The sequence below is a fragment of the Berghia stephanieae genome, chromosome 3, assembly GCF_034508935.2.
Source record: "Berghia stephanieae isolate SIO BIC M18660-M18661 chromosome 3, UCSD_Bste_1.3, whole genome shotgun sequence".
Taxonomy (NCBI): domain Eukaryota; kingdom Metazoa; phylum Mollusca; class Gastropoda; order Nudibranchia; family Aeolidiidae; genus Berghia; species Berghia stephanieae.
The window spans coordinates 76,074,003-76,095,917 of record NC_088362.1 but is presented as its reverse complement, the minus strand read 5'-3'; the positions used below and the strand labels follow the sequence as shown (position 1 = coordinate 76,095,917).

The window sequence follows — 21,915 nt, the reverse complement described above, 5'->3', positions numbered from 1 at the left end:
TTTGGTAGAGACCCCTTATAAAACGCTTTGAGCACGTTTAGTGGATATTGAACTATATAAATGCTCTACTTTTTTGCTGGTTTTGTGGATTAAAATTTTTGTTTTGTTTTTTCAGACTATGGAGTATAATACTGTATAATAGGGTCAACATTATAATCAGTGACCCGCCGCAGTAATAATATATTATTATATTGGTGAGAACATTTGAGTTTTAAAGCCCAAATTAAATAACAAGACTTAAGAAATTAAAGCAGTAAAAATTTTCAGAAACAAAACTCACTCTCATCAATGAAGGCATTCATCTAAACCAAATTTTCATTGACGCTATGCGTTTAGGAAAAATACTCACAACATCTATCAGCGGTATGGTCGAGATGTTAAAGCATTGCATTGTGATCCGGAAAGGTCCCGGGTTCGATCCCAGTTTCAGACACTTTCGTTTTTTTCCTTGGGCAAGATTATTAACCCCCAATTTGCTCACTTTGGAGACAAATATCACATGGGTGATACCTGTTGACAACAGACATCCTGTTTGATGGATTATATATATTCCTTGATGGATCTATTTGTGTACTGTTTACATCCATCAGCCGGATATAACGTACTAACACACAAAACAATGTGTGACCTTTACCGTTTATAATTTGATTCATAAAATTTAGTGAAAACTAATAGAGAAAAGTCGTGACGTCACTATCCCTATTTTTCCGGTTCAAAAATCCTTGGAAATGTGTATGCAACTAGTCCTTCGGAGGACTGTTTTTATGTTTGTAAGGGTTTTAAGGTGCTTGCAACACATTTAGGTTATATCAGCGCCAGTAAAAAGGGAGAAAATGGGATAGTAAAAATTTCTAGAATGACAATATAAGCACCCAAGAGAAAGTAAGACAAGGGGGAACTGGGAACAAATAGGGATCAGATGTAGATTACAAGAGCATACCACCAATGTACTTAGTTTGAGATCATCTATAAGTCTCATCCGGACACAAGCACAAAATCCAACAAAGAGGAATACACTCAAATGCTTACAATATACATTCATTACAACAAATATAATAATACATAACAATAACAGAGAGATGATTTACAAGGAAAAGAATATCATCTCCAAAAACAATAACTATGCATTTGACTGTTTCCCTCCCAGCCAGGACTCCGGTCAGGGCCATGACAAAACCAAGTAATCTCATTCCAAGACAAAGACAGAAAAACAGATATAAGGGGATAGAAGACACATTATGTACTTCCCTGCCCACTATGGGAGGTCAGAAACTAGTGCGGAGCGGTCATAAGCATGTTTAGGACCGCCGGTTCTACGGTCCCTGGGAAATAAGAACCGCAAGGACCGGTTCCAAGAACCGGTTCCTTTTCGACATTGGCCATTCACAAGGCTCGTTGGGACTTGGGACCGTCAAAGAACCGGTTCTTTTTCGACATTGAGACCGTCAAACGATGGGACCGTGCCTGCAGTAGATGCTGTAGAACCGCTAAGTGAACGTGAGAGCGGAATGACAATTAAAGCACCCAAGAGAAAGTAAGACAAAGGGGAACTGGGAACAAATAGGGATCAGATGTAGATTACAAGAGCATACCACCAATGTACTTAGTTTGAGATCACCTTTAAGTCTCATCCGGACACAAGCACAAAATCCAACAAAGAGGAATACTCAAATGCTTACATTATACAATCATTACAACAAATATAATAATACATAACAATAACATAGAGATGATTTACAAGGAAAAAAATATCATCTCCCAAAACAATAACTATGCATTTGACTGTTTCCCTCCCAGCCAGGACTCCGGTCAGGGCCATGACAAAACCAAGTAATCTCATTCCAAGACAAAGACAGAAAGCATGTTGGAAAACAGATATAAGGGGATAGAAGACACATTATGTACTTCCCTGCCCACTATGGGAGGTCAGAAACTAGTGCGGAGCGGTCATAAGCATGTTTAGGACCGCCGGTTCTACGGTCCCTGGGAAATAAGAACCGCAAGGACCGGTTCCTTTTCGACATTGGCCATGCACAAGGCTCGTTGGGACTTGGGACCGTGAAAGAACCGGTTCTTTTTCGACATTGGGACCGTCAAACGATGGGACCGTGCCTGCAGTAGATGGCTGTAGAACCGCTAAGTGAACGTGAGAGCGGAGAAGGCTTATTACCTCAAAACATGAAAATAGTACTATAACACTATCCATTAAGCATGTGTGTGTGTGTGCGTGTGTGTGTGTGTGTGTGTGTGTGTGTGTCTGCGAAGATTGATGGAGCGGGTCAGGTCAATGTTAGTGTTAGGGAAAAGGGATTGTTAATATTTTGTGTCTGTGGCATGCTGGACCAAAAGTACGGGAAGAGTTTGTTTTTTTATTTGTTTTGTTTTTGTTTTTCGTCTCCATTCCTTTTTTTTCTATTTTTGTGCGGCTATGTGGTCTTGTGTTATGACAATCGCTTTCGGATCGGAATGTCCTGGGTTCGACTCTCGCTCTGCGCCTAGTTGAGTCCTTGAAAGACTCTTTACTCATATCCTATCACCGTAATCAGGTGTAAAATGAGTACCTGGTCGTCAACAGTGTCGTCTCTGTCGGAAAAAAAATTGTAACATCGCCTAACAGGCGTCATATCTCCTTCTACATGTTGCGTGTTGCTATTAGTCAGGGACCCATTGTAAAGCGCTTTGAGCACATTTAGTGGATATTGCGCTATATAAAAGCTCAATTTATTTTTTGATTTTAATTTTTTAAAAATTATTTCTACCTTTGGATAGGACGCTAGTCTATCCCAAAGTACTTTTCGCCAGATCTAACAAACCCAGCTACCCATTCACTGCTGAGTAGACAGGGAGGTCAGAGAAAAAAAGCTCGACTGCACCCGGGATCGATCTCTGGCCTTTTCGTATGAAGATTGCTCTATCAACTGAGCTATCGGGGCCCCCAAATATTCTATTGACCTTTTTTAAAATACAGACGTTATAACTGTCATTTTGGAAGGAAGATATAATATGTGAAACTCATATTATTTGATTAGTTAAAACACCAAACGAAATTTTAATATTAATGTATTCTTTTAAATGACAACGACAATGCGATAGAAAGGAGTGGTGACAAGAGATAGACAAAAGAAGACAAAAAATCGGACTTGCTAGGTTCGAAACACATACACACACATACATCTTTAGTAGTCACATTCATTTCAAACAATAACCCATTAGAGAAGAGCCTTCATCATAGATCATTGTCATTGCGATCACTATGGTGTGGTAAATTTTGAAATTTACCCCGTATAATGGAATCGTCCAAGGCGTGCGCCTCCTGTTCCCCCCATCTCACACACGAAAGGGCGGTTTGCGGAGTGGAGGGAGATAGTCGTCTGTGTCGTTTATTGTATAGCAAAGGGGGTGGGTGCGATTAATTAAGCGGGATGGGTGGTGCTTTGTGGAAGATAGGCAAAAGGACCGAGGCAAAGAATCGCTGGGGCAGTAGTATGGCGCGAAAATCGCTGGGACCGTTGAAAGGTTATGAGAAGTAAGGACCGCCAACGGTTCTCCACTTTGGGACCAGTCCCCGGTTCTCAGCTAAAGGACCGGTCCTCAGCGCGGCACTATCAGAAACCCCACCCAGGTAGTGGTGGTAGAGATAGTGATGTGGTGGTGGTTGTAGTAGTGGTGGTAGTTTTTTGTTGTAGTGGTGGTAGGAAAGGTGATGTGGTGGTGAATATTGTAGAAGTGGTGGTAGAAATGATGTGGTGGACGGCGGTTGTTATTGTTGTAGTGGTGGTAGGAATGATGACGGTTGTAAAAGTATTGGTGGTGGGTATGATGATGTGGTCGTGGTTGTAGTGGTGGTAGAGAAGATAATGTGGTGGTGATTGTTGTATTAATGGTGGTAAAGATGGTGTTGTGGTGATGGCTGTTGTAGTAGTAGTGGTGGTATAGATGATGTGGTGGTGGTTGTTGTTGTAGTAGTGGTGGTAGGAATAATGATGTGGTGGTGGTTGTAGTGGTGGTGATGGGAATGACAACGGTTGTTATTTGTGGTGGGGATGATGATGTGGTGACGGTTGTTGTAGAAATGGCAGCAGAGATGATGATGTGGTGGTGGTTGTTGTAAAAGTGGTAGTAGAGATGATGAGTTGGTGGTTGTTGTAGTAGCGGTGGTATAGGCCTAGATGATGTGGTGGTGATTTTTGTAGCAGTGGTGGTAGGAATGATGATGAGGTGGTGATTGTTATTGTAGCAGTGGTAGGAATGATGATGTGATGGTTTTTGTTGTAGTAGTGGTGGTAGGAATGATGTGAGGTGGTGGTGGTGGTTGTTGTAGTAGTGGCAGTAGAGATGATGATGTGGTGGTGGTTGTTGTAGTAGTGGTAGTAGAGATGATGGTGTGGTGGTGGTTGTTGTAGTTGTGGTAGTAGAGATGATGGTGTGGTGGTGGTTATTGTAGTAGTGGTGCTAGAGATGATGATGTTTTGTGGTTTTGTAGTTGTGGTGGTAGGAATGATGACGGTTGTAAAAATATTGGTGGTGCGGTGGTTGTGGTATTTGTAGTAGTGGTGATATGGATGATGACGATTATGTTACAGTAGTTCATGATTGCATAAACTTCTTAATTCCAGGTAGTAATATTTTGGTCGATTTTTTTTCTCATTTCGATTAAATAAGATCAAATTCAAAGTAATTTATAACCAATCCCATGTGTAAAGCACCCCTAAACAAGGCAAATAGTTTTTGTTGTATGATTAGTCACTGCACTACAGTAACATTAGAATTAAGACGTGGAGTTTGGGACCTTGAAAACTCTTGAGTCAAAGGCAATGATAAGACCAAGGAGATCCTGGCCTTAATCCACGCCTACGTTTTTTTTTTTGTTTTTTGTTTTTTTGTTATTTTATTTCATTTTATTTATTTCCTTATTTATTTTGTTTCATTTTTAAAAATTCATATTTTGAAGTTTTACGTACTTGTGACACTTTTTGGTAATTTCATTGCCAGTATAAAGAAAGAAGATGGGATTGTAAAAAAAACAAATTCTAAATTAATAAGATATTCCTCAGAAAAAGTTTTTAAAAAGGGACCTGGTTCTAACAGGGAACAAGAGCAAACTACCAATATCCTTAGTTTTAGATAACTTGAGAGTCCCATCCCAGCAGAAGCACACGGTACCACTAAGAGGAATACATTCAAATGCTTACAATATATGATTTTTTTTTAACGCAACGAACAAAAACAACTATAACTCTCAAAAGAGAGTCAACTGTATTAAGTTATTGTGACCATTAGTTGAAAAAAATATATATCATATGAATACATCCCTCACAGCAGAGACTATATTATATGTCCAGCGTAAATACGTTTCGTTGAGAAATACGGATGAATTTGTTCTAAGGATCGACATCTTTTCCTTTATTTTACTTTTGTTAGAACTGTAAATTCCAGATCTTGATATATTTTTCCAATATGCTGATATGGTCTAAACTCATCTGTCTAGAACAAAAACAAAAATTGTAATTTGATAAAATTACACAACTCATCACAGTGTGTAGTCTTAAATTCCCATTTACAAGGATTTATCTTTGGCTAAAATTACAAACCTTTGTTTTTAAATTGTAAAACAAATAACGAATGGGATAATTTTGTGCAAAAATAGAATACTTTTTATTTCATTGCATTCAATAATTTCTAATTGAAATATAACACATGGACACCTCCATCCAAGACAACAACATTCTTTACAGGTAAACAATTATTGAAAAAAACTTTTTCCAAACAAGGTTCAGTCCATTTATGGACCACTTTGATGAGATCTCATGGATTCATCCCCTGACATTGTCATGAAACTTCAATGTAATCCATCCGCAGACAGTATTGGTCTTCTGTCTTCAAATTATCGTTTTGCTAGTACATATCTTGTATTGATGGGGATAAAACCAGGTTTACAGTTTTGTCATGATAATTTCACATCCAGACACTGAACCCGATGAATGTGGCTTGACTAATTACAAAATGAGATATGTGACAAATCATCTTGATCCAATTTTATGTCTTTGCAAACATCACACTGAAAACTGAATTTAAAGATTAGATTATACATTTCAGTCAAATTAAATAACTTCATTTGGGAGAAAGAATGAAGTTTTCTAAACTGAAAAATACTTAAATGTCTTAATTCCAATAATTTTGTCTTTACACTCGTTCATTTCAATTGGTTCATCCAAACATAATACCAGATCATTAAGGAGGGTCACATCTTGTTTGAACTTGGCCATTGACTTAATTGTCCATCCAACAATAGTCAGCTCCAAACTGCCTTACTCTTTAAAAAATAATACATTAAAAAAATTTGGTCAGAAAACTTGTCCTTCAAATATCGATGGAACAAAATGAATCTGATCTTGTCAAACAACTCTCAAACCTGGGATTTCCTTGAGGTCCCAGATTTGACAGGTTTGGATCAAGAAAGTCCTAGGTTTGAAAGTTTTTGGCAAGATATTTGAAGAACAAGTTTTCTACTAACCAAAAATGTTAAAATGTGTTTTTCAGATTACGACAGCATACTCCTTGGATCACAGATTCAGCTGTATCAAAATTGAATTCATGACGATACCAATGTTGCCTTTGTATGAAATAAGACTTCATTGAATAGATCAAAGAAAAAATAACTTAACACAGTCGTCAGTCATGCATTTGGTCATGTTTCAAAGTCAAAATCATCAGTCTAATTTGTTGCCTTTCTTCTCCACAATCATGAGTACGGCCTTTGCCAGCTTTTCATAATCACTGGCCTCATTGTAAATGTGGGCTGACAGCCTGACATACAATTTGCCTTGGAAACATTTAATTGGAACCTGCAAACAAAAGTGATTAGAAATGAATTGTAAAAGATATACAATCACAATTATCAAGATTAGTGCTGGAGAGAGGGAGAGGGGGGTAGAGATGACTGGGGGGAGGGGGGGGGGGGAGGAGGAGTGTAAGGCATTACTTCTGTACTCTAAAAAAAAACATACATTAAAAATTTTGTCCAGAAAACGCGTTCTTAAGGAATCGATCAATTAAATGACCCTCATCTTATCAAAAACTCTCAAACCGTCACAGAAAGCCCAAATTTGAGAGATTTTGACAAGCTGAAGGTCATTTTAATCGATCAATATTTGAAGGACGAGTTTTATGGCCAAAATTTTTAATAAATGTTTTTTCAGAGTACTGCAGATTGCACCCATACCCCTAGAACCCAAATTAGAGTCAATCTAATAGCATATAATTTTTTTTCTAAAAAACCCCCCAACTTATTCCCTATTGTTGACTTGCAGCGATGCACTGTGGCTGATGACTCCCTTGTTCTCAGGAAACTCCTTTAAACAAATTTTTCACTGAGAATGGATTAAATGGATCTTATTTATAATATATTGTACATCCATGGCCTATTACTCCAACCCTAACCCCTAACTTCTCAATTATCAGATATCCAATAAAGTTTTTAGCAATTTTCAAGTATGAAAAACAAAATAAAATAATAATCCTAATTATAACTATTCAATTGAATTCGGCAAAAATATTATATCCTCAATTGAATCCACAATTCTCTTTACACTGGATTCAGTGACAAGGGACGTAACAATATAATTTATTCTACCAGAGTTAAAATTTGAATGGGTAGTCTGCCTTAATTTCTTTTTAAAATGTGATTGTCACTCATCACTTAAAAATGGTATTCTGTCAAGGCGAACCAGATTCTGAAAATTTACCTTGATATTTGAATTAAATCTTATCCATTTAAAAAAATGATTTCTCAAAATCAAAATCAGGAAGTACACATTATACATAATTTGTCAAGATCAGCTTTATAAAACCACATTGAATTTTTATAGCTATAACAAAGATTTTTTCTACAAATTTTCTGATGTACAAAACAAATCTGAGCAATAAAAATGCTCATTGAATAGTTAAGAATGTGATGATTTTCCTTGAATTCGTAAGGAGAGGGTTAATATGTCTCATTGAGATGAACAAATGTTGTCCCATAAACTATTTAACTCTTAAGTTTTGTTATTCTGTTTTCACTTTAAATTCAATTATCAAAAGTCTAGATCACCTCGACATAATACCAAATTAAGGGTCACATTAAATTTTATCTAATGGCACGAGAAAAAACTTTAAACCATTTTATTTTGTATGAGCACGATGCAACCTGAAGGAAGAAGGATAAGTGATAAACAAATAAAACAGCATATAAGTACCTCAATATTAAACTGGTGGTACAGTTTGTTTTGGACCTCTTCAGCATGGCTGTAATCCAAAAGAGAGGAGGTGGTGGACTGGAATGATGGTGGCAGGGATACCAGAGCCATAGAGGCTGGAGATGGAATGAGTGTAAAATATGATGCTGATGATGATGATGATAATGATAATCAAAAAAATAATGATGACATTGATGATGATGATGATGATGATGATACGATGATGATGATGCTGATGACAATGACGATGAGATCAATGATGGCACTTATGATGAAATGTTAAAATGAGAAATCAATGATAACACTACATACCAAACATGTGTTCAGGAGCAGCAAGAGTTGTTCCCCAAGCTTGTGTCAAAATTTTAGCTGTTGAGTTAAAAGTTTCAAGTCACAAGTTAGTTAATTTTATAGGCTTTTGCCATTGACATTATCAAAAGACTGAGATTATTTTTTTAAAAACAATAACAACAGGGATATGACAAATTATCTATAGACAATACCGAGACAATACAATATCTACTCACCAAGAAACACACACTGTATATTCGTGTAACGGTAGCAAAAGTAGATAAGGAGACAAACACCCTACTTTAGAGCTAAAATTGGTCAAAATACTATTACTACTATATAAGACACCCAATTTTGGATAACAGACTGCAACACGCGATTATGCAACCGGATTTGAAGAGCAAAACAGGATTTTTATCCCAAACAGGGATAAAATGGAAAATGAAGGTAAATAAAACTGAACACCAAAACTAGAATAAACGTATAAATTTAGAGAGGTCGGGATCAAAACGTACTAGGTCACACAAATCAGATATTGGCAAAAACAAGCATTTAACAAAACTTATTTGTGTGGTCATGTAACTTAATACAAAAGTTTTCAAACTTAAAACCCCTCAATTGGGTGGATGGGGCTTGAAATATTATTTAATTTGATACCTTACTTGTTCCTCTACTACGATAAACGGTTCCAGAGTTATTGATATTTTTCTGTTGAAAGTTTTAATCAATTATACAATGAATATGCTATCTCTCTGCTGCCTCATAACCAGAATCTTGTGGCGATTGGGGAAGTTTGGGTTTTGCAGTAGAATTGGGCCACTAGTTGTATTCACTCAATTTGTGAAAAAAAAAAAAAAGAAAAATCATGGCATCATCTTTAAGGTCTGAATAAGCTTTATTTTCACATAAGTAAGTCATTTTTATGTATGGCAAAAAAATATGTTGTGGCTTGTTGGCTTTGAGAGACTACTGGAAATGCATCATTGCTACTGCTCACTTTGTAAGAACAGAGTTGGTTTCAGCATATGGTTAAATCTAATCCCACTTATAAAAGGTTAAAGACAACCTACCACCATGACAGACTGTTTGATGCATATAGTCTTGAACTTTTTTAACCCCAAGAATCTCCCAGAATGACATGACAGTAAGTAAGGTCAGCATAGGACTGTAGTCGTGCAAGCCTGAAATAATGTAGGTACTCTTAAAAAATAGAAAATGTTATATTTTTAAGTCTCACTCAATATAAATAAATGGTGTCTGTACTAATTTTTATAAATATCATGCATTTGGGTAACTCTAACAAACTCAAAGTTTCTATTCCTCAGGCCAACAAAGGATAATCAAATTACCAGTTACTACAATACAAATAGCCTGTATTGGAGGCTCATTCACATCTTATCTTATTTGGGATAGTGTGTGTAATGTGTTATATATCTGATGAAAAAAAAAATATTAAAGGCCTAAGAAATGCAAATTTTGTTACTATATGCATTTTGGTTTTTGTTTTTGCTTCTAAAAAATAGTGACTCTTACACGAGTCTTGTAGCTCATATCAGCTCCATAAAAGTGGAAAAGGATGGGACAGTCAAAAGTATCAAAAAGGACAAGATGTATCAGCCTTATTACAAAACAAAGAAACAATGCCACATGAGAGGATAATAGACATAGGGAAAAGAAGAGATAACTCGGTCTTATGTAAAGATCAAGCATCACGAGGATAAGAAGGTAAGTAAGAAGAAACAGCCATCCTTTTCTGCTTTAGAACTTCCAAAAATCATAAATAGGATGAGATTTGAACCGAAAGGTAATTCTAACTTATAGTGAGGATGGCATATTAAAAAAAACTTACAATTCCTTACTTCTATCTTGTTAAATGTCAGGGAGAAACAGACTTTTAAAATGCATAGTCAAAATGTTCAAAGTGATACTAAGATGCTAAAAGCTGTGGACTGTAGAAAGTAATAAACATAAATGATTATAACAGCTTCAAAAAAATGTCCAAGAATTTCCTTCCATAGAGAGGACGTACAGAGTTTTTAGTCGTCAATCTGGTTTTTTAGTAATGTATTTATGTTTTTATTGAGTATTTTTGTTGTTGGCTGAAGAAGGGTTTTGAGCCTGAAATGTTCTGTGTTTGATATTTTATTCTTTTTTTTTTTAAGCTGATATATTCATTTTGGTTTATTACTTATTAATCGAAATAGATACATAAATTAAGCTTTTCCTTTTTTTCCCTTCTTTCTGCATTAAAAACAAATATATATATATATATATATATATCCATTACCTCAAGAGGATGTTAATTTGATTTGCGTTTAATTCACATTAAGATATCAAATTAATCTTTTTAAATGTTTGATTCAACTAAATAATACTATTTAAAGGGTGGGGTCGCAGTTGGATAAAATAAGAGAATATATAATCGCATATATTTCACCTGCCCATACAAATTCTGAGTTGAAACCTGACCCAAGGCCATGAGACACGACAGCAGGTCTTACAAGGGCTTGGTAATCAGACTTCACATAGAGAAATGCAGCACCCTTGGGACAACACAGCCACTTGTGAGCATTGGACACATAAAAATCAGGGTCAAGGTCACGAAGGGACAGAGGAAGACTTCCCAGCACATGGGCACCATCTACAAAAACTTTAACTTTTCTGTAGAGGAAGAAGATTTTATTTTTAAAGGAAAAGGAAAACAATCAAGAAAAATAATGTCACGAATTTCATCTTTAATCTATTGACATTTACATGACACAGTTACCATGCTAAACTGATAAATGTTAGCAATTGATTAAATGCAGAGAAGGGTCAAATCAATTTTATACTAGATACTCTCGATGTTTCTTAACATATACAATATAAATAATGCAGTTTCCTATAGGGATAAATTGACAATCATAAACAAATTAAGGCAAAATATTACAAATAGCCACATACTTTGCATTAATGGAAAACAAATGGAACAAAGTGGAATTTTATTCAAATAAATATCTAGGCTTGAAAGTATCTAAGTGTTATCATTGATAATAAATCACAATAATCATAGCTTAACAAATCTTCCGTCTTAAGGAAAAAGACAAAGACTGTATGAGTTTTAACATCACTAAGTCATATACAGTCTTTTCCCTTATCATGGCAGAAATAGGTGAGAATAAAAACCTTGTTCTAAATTATTTTTAACAACATACCGCACATGACAAGCTACGATGATGTCTTTGATGGGCATGATGAAGGGGGTGTTACTGGGAATGTGGTCTGCTACCACTAAAGTTACATCCCCTTTCTCCAGTTCTATTTCCAGATCATGCAAGATCTGGATTTATGAGAGAGAAAAAATTTATAGAGAAAAATAAAATAAATAAGATAAATAAATTAATAAAAATAAACACACACACACATTTACCACCATAAAAAAAAAACAAAAATAAAACGATATTGAGCAAAATAGTTTAGTCAATTGTCAGTTCCCCACCACTTTCCATTCAAGCTTTGGATATCTGAGTTTTTCTACTACCTGAGTATGATTTAGGGTTAGTTGAAAAATGAAAAAATAAAGAAAACGAATTGATGATTTAGTGCAGTGCTTGCATTAGTCCTAAGTGCCCAAATAATTATAACAAGACAAAATGTGTATAATCATCATCATCTTTATTGTCCAAAAATGAAAATTCATGTGAGGTAAACATTGCTCAAACTAAATGGGCTATGACGCAATAAAAAAAAACAAAAAAACATTCGCATAAATAAATACAAACACATTTATACATAATGCACATATACAACAATTCTGTATCCTCACCCGGGTATATTAACATACGCACGTGCATAAAATACACATACATAACATAGACACAAAACCTGATACAAAACTATCTCCATGTGTTCAGTACATTTCCAATTGTATCAACACACACACAAAAACAACAAACACTGACACACACACACATGCACAGGTCTCAAATTAATTGGGATGGTTTTTTTCTTCTACTTTTCTTTCTTGCTTTGTTTGGCACCTTTCATACACACTTGTTCAGATCTTTGTCTCAAATTAATGATTTTGTGTGTAGCAGTACTTAAAAATAAATAAAAATAAAATTCCCTTTATTCATCCTATAGGGGAAATTTGATCTCTAGGGTCTATTCTAAGGGAAGACTGGAATAACCCAGGCATCAGCCGCAGTGCAGCGCCACAAATTGTGCTAGGACAAGGTGACTTGCTCAGGGCCACACAGCGCAGCGGCAGGTAACCGAACTCGGTACCTTTCGGGTATGAAGCAAAGACCGTACCACTGAGCCACGCTGCCCCACTGTCTTGTGGTGGTTTTAAGAGAATGAAGATGCATGAAGCTAGTACAGAATTTATCCATTTCAGTAGCGTTGCAAGGACAATAGCCTATTCCGTTGGCACAATAATGTGCCAAATTGGACTATAAGGTCTCACATCATTATAGCTACTCATTAGACGAACACCTGTCTGTTACAAAGCACTTTTCACCAGACCTGGAAGACCAGCTAGAATGGACAGAGGGGCCATAAGGACTACTTTACCAGAGACCCCATTCGAGAACTTTGAAAAAGGGGAAAACATAGTTGAAAAGAAGGAAATAGCTGCAATACCCGTAGAATATCAAATAAATAGGCCTACAACAATGTTTTTGATATTGTGACACCGTAATTTTAGCTTATATTTATTTACTTGTTATTTCAATTACACTAAATTATTCATCATTTGAGACATAAAATCAATTTCTAACCTCTAATGGCAAATCAACAGGCTTAAGGGATGGAGGATAAAAAAGTGGAGGATTTTACGAGCTTTCACGAGGATGGTGGAATTCCGCTATAAAGTGGAAGAATATGGACTCTGCTTTATTTGCTTGCCATGTTCCACAACTATCTTACCTGTTGTTTATCTGTTATTGGAAGGCTGATACTAACTTCTCTATTCACTGCACCTGTTTTCTGGCAAAGATGCTGGACTAGTTTCTTCACGGCTCCTGAGGATGGGTATTAAAAGTCATTTGTAACCTACCATGATTTGACAATATCATGACAGCCTGCCTGCTCCCCCCCCCCCCCCCCCCCCCCCCCCCCCCCCCCCCCCCCCTCTATCTCTCTCTCTCTCTGTCTCTCTAAATTAATAAAACTAATACGTCATAGGGGGAAAGATGGCCTTGTACTAACACCAGAAGGACCTGACTTAGGTCCCTGCTGTTGGCATATCATTTTTCCCCTTGACTAAGAAACTTAGCTCCTATTGCTCACTTTGTGACACTGCACTGCAGCTGACACTGGGATTAATAAGTCTTTTATTCCAGAAAGATCTCTAAAAATTTGCTTTTCGGATGAAGGAATGAAATTATATTTCTCTATTTAATAGAATGGTAAGCAGTCAAAACAATAAACTGAAGTAGATCCTACATTACAAGTCACACACTTTAATGCTTTTTAAAGTATAAGACAAAACCATGAATTTATGGGATGACACGGAGAACTGAACTAAGTAATCTCAGTCTTTTCACAGGCTGAAGATTATCATAAGTAATGGTAGTGAATTTGGCCTTAAAACATATCTCACTATGACATCATGTATGACTAGAAATCACACTGCACCTATTGGCATCATAAACAAGTACCAAATCTTTTGAGTCACAACGTGTTGACCACTGGAATCTCAATCAGATTTTTATTCATTTTTGTATTCAACAAAAAAAGAAAAAAATAGATTTAAAAAAAAGAGCTATGTCAAGTTGCTCTTTGCATCCCCCTTGCGCACAAAGATGAAATAACAATTATCCAATTGTGACTTGTCTCAAAATAGAATCATATTGGGTGAATCAGATGCCCAAAAATTAATTTAGAATAAATTGACCAGAAAAGTGAGATCGGGTTTTTTTTAAATTTTAAGATACTTAGTCTATTGTCTTCAATAAAACATGAAATCAACTCTAATTTCTAAACCTCCTTGACATAACACCGTTTTATGGAGATAAGTAATACTTTACTGTTTATACATGCCCATTTATCATATGTAAAAGGCAAAATCAAAATATTACAATATGTGTTGTTCTTCAATGTTAGAATGACATCTTGAGGAGATGGGGTCACATTTAGCATATTCATTTATCAAATCTCAAACTCAAACCAAATGTAAAAATGACCATATGTGCGGCTATGTGGTCTTGTAGTAGGACACAGCATTCGGATTGAAAGGTCCTGAGTTCGAGCCTTGCTCGACGCATGGTTGAGTCCTTGGAAAAGTCGCTTTACATTCTTTCATTGTACTCAGGTGTAAAATGAATACCTGACCATTTACAGCATTGACTCTATTGGAAAAAAAAATTGGAATATCGCCAAAGAGGCATCAAGTCACATTCTACATGTTATATGTTGCTATTGGTCAGGAACCCTTTGTAAAGCGCTTTGAGCATGTTTAGTGGATACTACATCATATAAAAGCTCAAATTTTGGGGGGTTTCTTTACGTGTTGTTCAATGTTAGAATGACAACTTGACAAATCCAATCTCAAACCAAATCTAAAAATTACCATATGTGTTGTTAAATGTTAGAATGACATCTTGAGGACCAGAAATCACACTGGACAAAACTGAGTTGGTCCCGTACGTGGCATTGTTGACGAGGACCAAGTCTTTTGCATCACAACCTGCGGGTAAAGAAAAGGAAGAATGCCTGAAGTTTAAAACTATAAATCTGTGAGCAAAAGATAAAATTTAAATGCTTCATATTTAATCAACCAATTGAGAACTTTAAAGGTAAAAATTATTGAAATAATTTCCTCTTGAGCCAGCAGCACTTGATTTAAAAAGTCAAATTTTTGCGTTTTAGATGATTATCATATTGTACCGTCTTTGGATCTGATCAATATGTAACATAAATACCAATGATTTTGAGTTGAATGTCTTTAGCCCTTTCCACACAAGATTTGGTTTTACTTTAAATATCAACAAAAGGTGTTCAAAGTGCTTTACAAAGGGTCCCAAGACAACACCAACACTCAACTTTTAGGATGAGGCATGGCGCATATGAAGGGCTCGGCTATTACAATTCTTTTTTTTTTGACAGAGACAGCATTGTTACTGGCCAGGTACTCTTTTACACTTGAGAGCTGTGATGTAATGTGAATAAAGAGCCATTTTCAAGTACTCAACATTACACTTTCCAGAGAAGGACTCAAACCAGGGACTTCCTGACAAAGTGATTTTATACCTTACAGTGTATAAAAGGAGACCAGAAACCGAAAAGTATACAATAAGGCCCGAGTCACATGACTGTAAATTCTGTCTTGATAAAAATGGTTAATCGGATAAAGAATGATAAGAAATATGACTTGAAAAAACCCCAATCAAGCCAGTGAAAATATAAATGACATTCTAACCTATGATTTTATGATTTACGATTTTAAATACCTGTCTTTAAAAATATTTTTTAAAACCTGCTTAGTTTTTTTTTTTTTATCAGTATGAATCAGAAAAGGAATGCATAATTTGTGTTACTTTCTCTTTTAAACAAGTTCCAATATTGTTTGTTTGTAAGTCTTTGCACTTACATATGATAGGGCTTAGTCAAAAACGACAACACCTAAAAAAAAAACTCCCATAAAAACAAAACAAAACAATAGAATTTCAAAAGTGAATAATAATGATAATAACAATACTAATAATAATAATAATAATAATAATAATAATAATAATAATAATAATAATAATAATAATAATAATAATAATATAATAATAATAATAATAATAATAATAATAATAATAATAATAATAATAATAATAATAATAATAATAATAATAATAATAATAATAATAATGAGAACAACAACAAAATAAATACTTTTGAAGTGAGATGATCGTGCTCCTACTGTTATAACTCCTCCACCTCCTCCTTTATTCTTCCTCTTCTTCTCCTTTCTAATTGAATAAAGGACTAACATGAATGGCTCGAATAAATGTTTAACTCCAAGATCAGTTCATCAGTTTTTATTTTGCGTAAGAACTAATAAGTATTTTTTTCATGGGGAAGAAAACCAATAACAACTGATAACGCTTAACACTTACCCACAAATTTTGCAAGTTCCCGACTAACCATCACGAGCAAAGGAATCAGTTCTCTGTCATAAAAACGCAATGGTTGTCTTTCAGAATACTCCTGCCATTGCTAAACTCGCCATTGAAGATGAAGGTAGAAATAGACAAAACAGGCAATAGCTGTAACTAAAGTAGCAAAGTTTGAATGCCTCTTTCTTTCTTTCATCCTACATACATTGTAAAAATTCAAGAAAACCTATTATTATGAATCTATCAACACAATAACAATCCATGAACTTTTTATGAGGACTGTAATTTCCCAGTTTTTAAAGTTTTCTGTTATCATCTCATAACACATCTCCTTTCTGTGCAGGTATAATCTATAACTGCAAATTTTATGATCAATTGACTATCAAAATTCAAATTTAAAATGAACTACTAAAAAGTTGGAGATAAAATAAATCACTTCATCGGGGTAACTGAGTTTTGTTCTATGGAATTTACAAGTCTTAGTCATATTTGACATAAAACTCAGTTTTCTGCATTGACGCGTTGGGTCACATTTACATTTTATTTAGATCTTGATTATAGAAATCTAAGACATTGATAAAAAAACTTATCCACCTGTGCAACTGACATTGCTTGTTTGAGAACACCACCAAATGCACCATGGTTCAAGAAGCAACAATCTTCCTGCAATTACAAACAATAGGGGGGGGGGGGGGGGGGGGGGGCAAGAGGGTTGAGGATAGTGAGGAAGTTGAAACAAAAAGACAAACTAAGAATATACTCAGTAATAATCGCGTTTCTGCTAACAAACTTCAACATATAATAGTATAAAGTGGAGAGAGAGAGAGAGAGAGAGAGAGAGAGAGAGAGAGAGAGAGAGAGAGAGAGAGAGAGAGAAGAGAGAGAGAGAGAAGAAAGAGAAAGAGAGAGAGAGATAGAGAGAGAGAAAGAAAGAGAGAGAGAGAGAGAGAGAGAGAGAGAGAGAGAGAGAGAGAGAGATAGAGAGAGTAAAAAGGGAGCGGGGGGGGGGGGGGGCGTGAATTATGGTACTACTTCAAAGGGTTGCCACCTGTTTTGGCCTCCCATCAGTTGTGCCTGCTTTCAAATCCTCCTTCTCCTTCTTCACATCCTACTCTTCTTCCTTCTCCAACTCTTTTGGCAAATTCAAGTATAGACCCTGTAGTTGTATGTGAGTGTGTTGAGACGGGGCATTTGCTGAGATTTTGTGCTAAAAGTAAAAGGATGATCATTGTATTTCCTTGTTTGAGATGTGTGATTTCTACTTAAGATTATGGTTGATGTTTCTTTGTTCAAGACATCTAATACATCATACCAGTTTATCTTATTTGTCACCATGTTGATATTCACAATTAACAGGTTTCTTTTAATTAGTTTTTAATCGCACATTACACTTGCTAAAATTGAAGCAGCATCTTCAACTATTTGCATTATCATCACAATCAGTATAAAAAATTAAATCATAATTATCAGCTTAAACATACAACCATTATGATTAGAACCAATATCATATCATAATTGAGCTTTTATATAGCGCAATATCCACTAAACGTGCTCACAGCGCTTTAAAGAGGTACCTGGCCAACAGCAACATTTAACATGAAGGAAGGGAAATGACGCCTGTTTGGCGATATTTCGCACAAACACAATGCTGTTAAAGGCCAGGTACTCATTTTACACCTGAATATGGTGAGAGAATGTGAGTAAAGAGCCTTCTCAAAGGAATCAACTATGCACCGAGCGAGGCGAGAACCACAATTATAAATGTCACATTACCTCCAACAAAAAATACTTTTTTCTGGCTTTTCGTCCACAGACAGTAAGCTTTCCATCCTCTAATCCATCAGTCTCCCATTCACAAAGATCATCGAAGGAAGGCAACTTAATGGGAATTTTAGGACTCTGGTAGTCTACCTATGAGAAACATCAGGAACGTGTCACAGAAAGAATATCAGGAAATTTTGACAAAAACTACAGAAGGTCAATTTATTTTGATTTGATAATTGGTGCAAGTGCAAGTAATATTAATTCATTAAAATTTTCATTCAGCAATGAAGAGAACTCTTCTCATCTCTTAATTTTAAACCTGTAATTAAAGACAGCACTCATTTTGTTTTTTCAACTCATTCTCTTATACATCTGGACTTAACATTAGACCTCACCATTTTCACCAAAGAAAGTAAGTCACAGCAGGGTGGATCATGTTTCAATCAGTCCAAACAAGTTACATTGTTGTTGTTACCTAACAGTAGCAGACTGGTGAAACCAGTAACATATAATGTTATGCACTTTCAGAAAGAAAGAAGTGGGCCTTGTTGAGTGAGCTGCTTTCCCTGTTTTGTTAGTCAGTGCCAAAGAAAAAAGAAAGCCAAATCCCATTTTTAAAGGACCAAAATTATTAATTTTGAAAAAAATGTTTTATCAAAAAAAAAAGGCAGTATATTCTTATAATAATAATATATATAATAATTAATAATAATAATAATAATAATAATAATAATAATAATAATAATAATAATAATAATAATATATAATAATAATAATAATAATAATAATAATAATAATAATAATAATAATAATAATAATAAATCTTTATTGTCCTCAAAAAAGTGGCAATTTGTCATTTGGTTACACATTTATAACAATACAATATTGACATAGACACACTCACACAGATGCACACTAGTAACATCGTAGTCATCGGAAAAGAAAAAACCCCAAAAAAACCGGCATCAACAACAACATCACCATCATCACCATCATCATCACAACAACCTTATTAATATTTTCGTTACAATCCTTCACTTTCACCATTCCCCTATAACACCATCACCATCTTCATCATACTGCATATTATATTATTTCCTGTAACAAGCTATGAGAGAGAAAGCCTGTGGTCCTCCTCACTCTCTCTTTCTCCTCGCTCTCCCCATCTCTCTCTCTCGCTCTCTCTCTCTCTCTCTCTCTCTCTCTCTCTCTCTCTCTCTCTCTCTCTCTCTCTCTCTCTCTCTCTCTCTCTTGTTTTGTTTTTGTTTTTAAGGGTTTTACGGGACTTGCAACACATTAAGGTCATATCAGCGCCAGTAAAAAGGAAGAAAATGGGATAGTAAAAAGTTCTAGAATTACAATTAAAGCACCCAAGAAAAAGTAAGACATAGGGGAACTGGGAACAAATAGGGATCAGATGTAGATTCCAAGAGCATACCACCAATGTACTTAGTTTGAGATCACCTATAAGTCTCATCCAGACACAAGCACAAAATCCAACAAAGAGGAATACACTCAAATGCTTGCATTATACATTAAAAATAACAAATATAATAACACATAACACAGAGATGATTTACAAGGAAAAAAATTTCATCTCCCAAAACAATAACTATGCATTTGACTGTTTCCCTCCCAGTCAAGGATCCGGCCAGGGTCGGGACAAAACCGAGCAATCTCACACCAAGACAAAGACAGAAAGCAAGTTGGAAAACAGATATAAGGGGATAGAACCTGCCCACTGTAGTAACCCCGCCCATCTTGATAGGGCTCCCTCCAGTCTCTCTCTCTCTCTCTCTCTCTCTCTCTCTCTCTCTCTCTCTCTCTGTCTCTCTCTCTCTTCATATTATATACATAACATGCAATTTTGTTATAGTAAAGTTACATAAAATGAGATAATGAGATTTGCACATCAAACTTCCTCCCTCTTTTCTTTCTCAGAGTAAGAATCTTGTCCTTTCTCTCACCCCCCCCCCCCCCTCACCCCCTTCTTTTCCTTCTTATTTATCTTCTCTGTATGTGAGGAATAACTATCGATGCTGTGAGTTTGTCCAAAATGCTAAAAACACCCGCCAGCAGGACACAACGCACCAATACACAAAACCACATGCAATCGCGAACGACAAAGTCCGACCGCTAGAATTCAGTGAGAACCATTCATAAAAAGCAGTCAGCCATAAACTATAAGGAGCCAAGTTATTTCAATTTTGTTTCTCCCATATGAAACTAAGCTACACATATTAATACTATTACTATATACTCTAAATATATTTTAATAACATGAGTGCATGTACACACACACACACACACATGCACATAAACACACCAATGAACAATTTCCCCTTGTTCACTTTCTCTCTTCCCCCCCCCCCCCCTCTCTCTCTCTCTCTCTTACATACACAAAAACAAACACGGACACACACACACACACACACACACACATAGAGTTCCTGTCATCCTGTTCTTTCACATTTATTTTAAGAAGTGATATATATAAAATTTCAAAATCTATCAAAGAGGCATAAAAAATAATAAATCATCCTCTTGATGGAGTCGAAAGAATTCATGGAAAAGCAATAGAAAGGAAAGCATTCTCAATTATCAACAATAAAAAAACATATTTTATACCATGAATTTAGTCTTTTACCATCTGGGAGAAGGTTTTGTCAGATGTTATAGTTATAACAAGTGTAACTAAATGACAAATTGCCAATTTATGGACAATAAAAATCTATTATTATTATTATATATTATATATATATATATATATATATATATATATATATATATATATATATATATATATATAAGAGAGAGAGAGAGAGAGAGAGAGAGAGAGAGAGAGAGAGAGAGAGAGAGAGAGAGATCTATGTCTATATATATGCCAATGAACATTTAGCCATAAATTTTGCTTAGCATCATTGTATTGTTTGAGTGGAATTCCGTCAGGAAGATCATCCCCTTGAATTTCATTCTTCTCTTTAAACCCCCTACTTAACTAACCAAAAGTGTTTTATGGTAGTAGTCAAGACGAGGGATTGTCATTCTGACTCAGAGTGAGTCAGTCTAGCCCTCGCCGTGCAGATCGAAGTGCAATAAATAAAAATAAACATAAAACGCATACGTCAGGAATGGAAAGAAGCTCTTGGACATTTGAAGAATGGAATGACCCAAAGTCTCTCTTTGTTTGGGATGCCATACAAATGAGAAGAGAGATAGCTTTTGAGTCGGTAATCGGCTGGTGGTTGTGGCCCGAAATCCTGACCAGTTAGTTACCGAGAAAAAAGACAATAACGAAAGTAAAAGAAAAGAGTCCAATATAAGTGTTTGTTGTCACTGCAATAGTGCACGGGAACTAATATTATAATATATCAATTTAATTTCTAAAAACGGCAATTAACTGACATTGATACAAGGTACAATACTCATTATTTCTAAATCTAGCATTTATTCATAATTTGAGCAACATTTATTTTTATGATTTTTTTTTAAATTTCCTTTTTTAAACGGTATTGATTTACATAGTATACTATTTT

At 35.4% G+C, this 21,915-nt stretch overlaps 1 protein-coding gene across 2 annotated transcripts; it reads right to left on the bottom strand.

Moving 5' to 3' along the window:
• Nucleotides 1-5,628: 5,628 nt before the first annotated feature.
• LOC144968467 (uncharacterized) lies at nucleotides 5,629-21,665 on the bottom strand. 2 transcript variants are annotated; one of them, XM_078906867.1, is made up of 12 exons: nucleotides 21,504-21,665; nucleotides 18,389-18,526; nucleotides 17,210-17,278; nucleotides 16,616-16,715; nucleotides 15,082-15,198; nucleotides 13,437-13,531; nucleotides 11,723-11,847; nucleotides 10,966-11,189; nucleotides 9,599-9,709; nucleotides 8,550-8,606; nucleotides 8,238-8,353; nucleotides 5,629-6,845 (listed from the first exon to the last, which is right to left on the bottom strand). In XM_078906867.1, the coding sequence occupies exons 1-12, from the start codon at nucleotides 21,576-21,578 to the stop codon at nucleotides 6,711-6,713; spliced, it is 1,362 nt and encodes a 453-aa protein (XP_078762993.1). In that variant the 5' UTR covers nucleotides 21,579-21,665; the 3' UTR covers nucleotides 5,629-6,710. The 2 variants fall into 2 exon arrangements, with proteins under 2 accessions (XP_078762993.1, XP_078762994.1); XM_078906868.1 differs by lacking the exon at nucleotides 21,504-21,665 and adding an exon at nucleotides 18,775-18,911.
• Nucleotides 21,666-21,915: the final 250 nt, after the last annotated feature.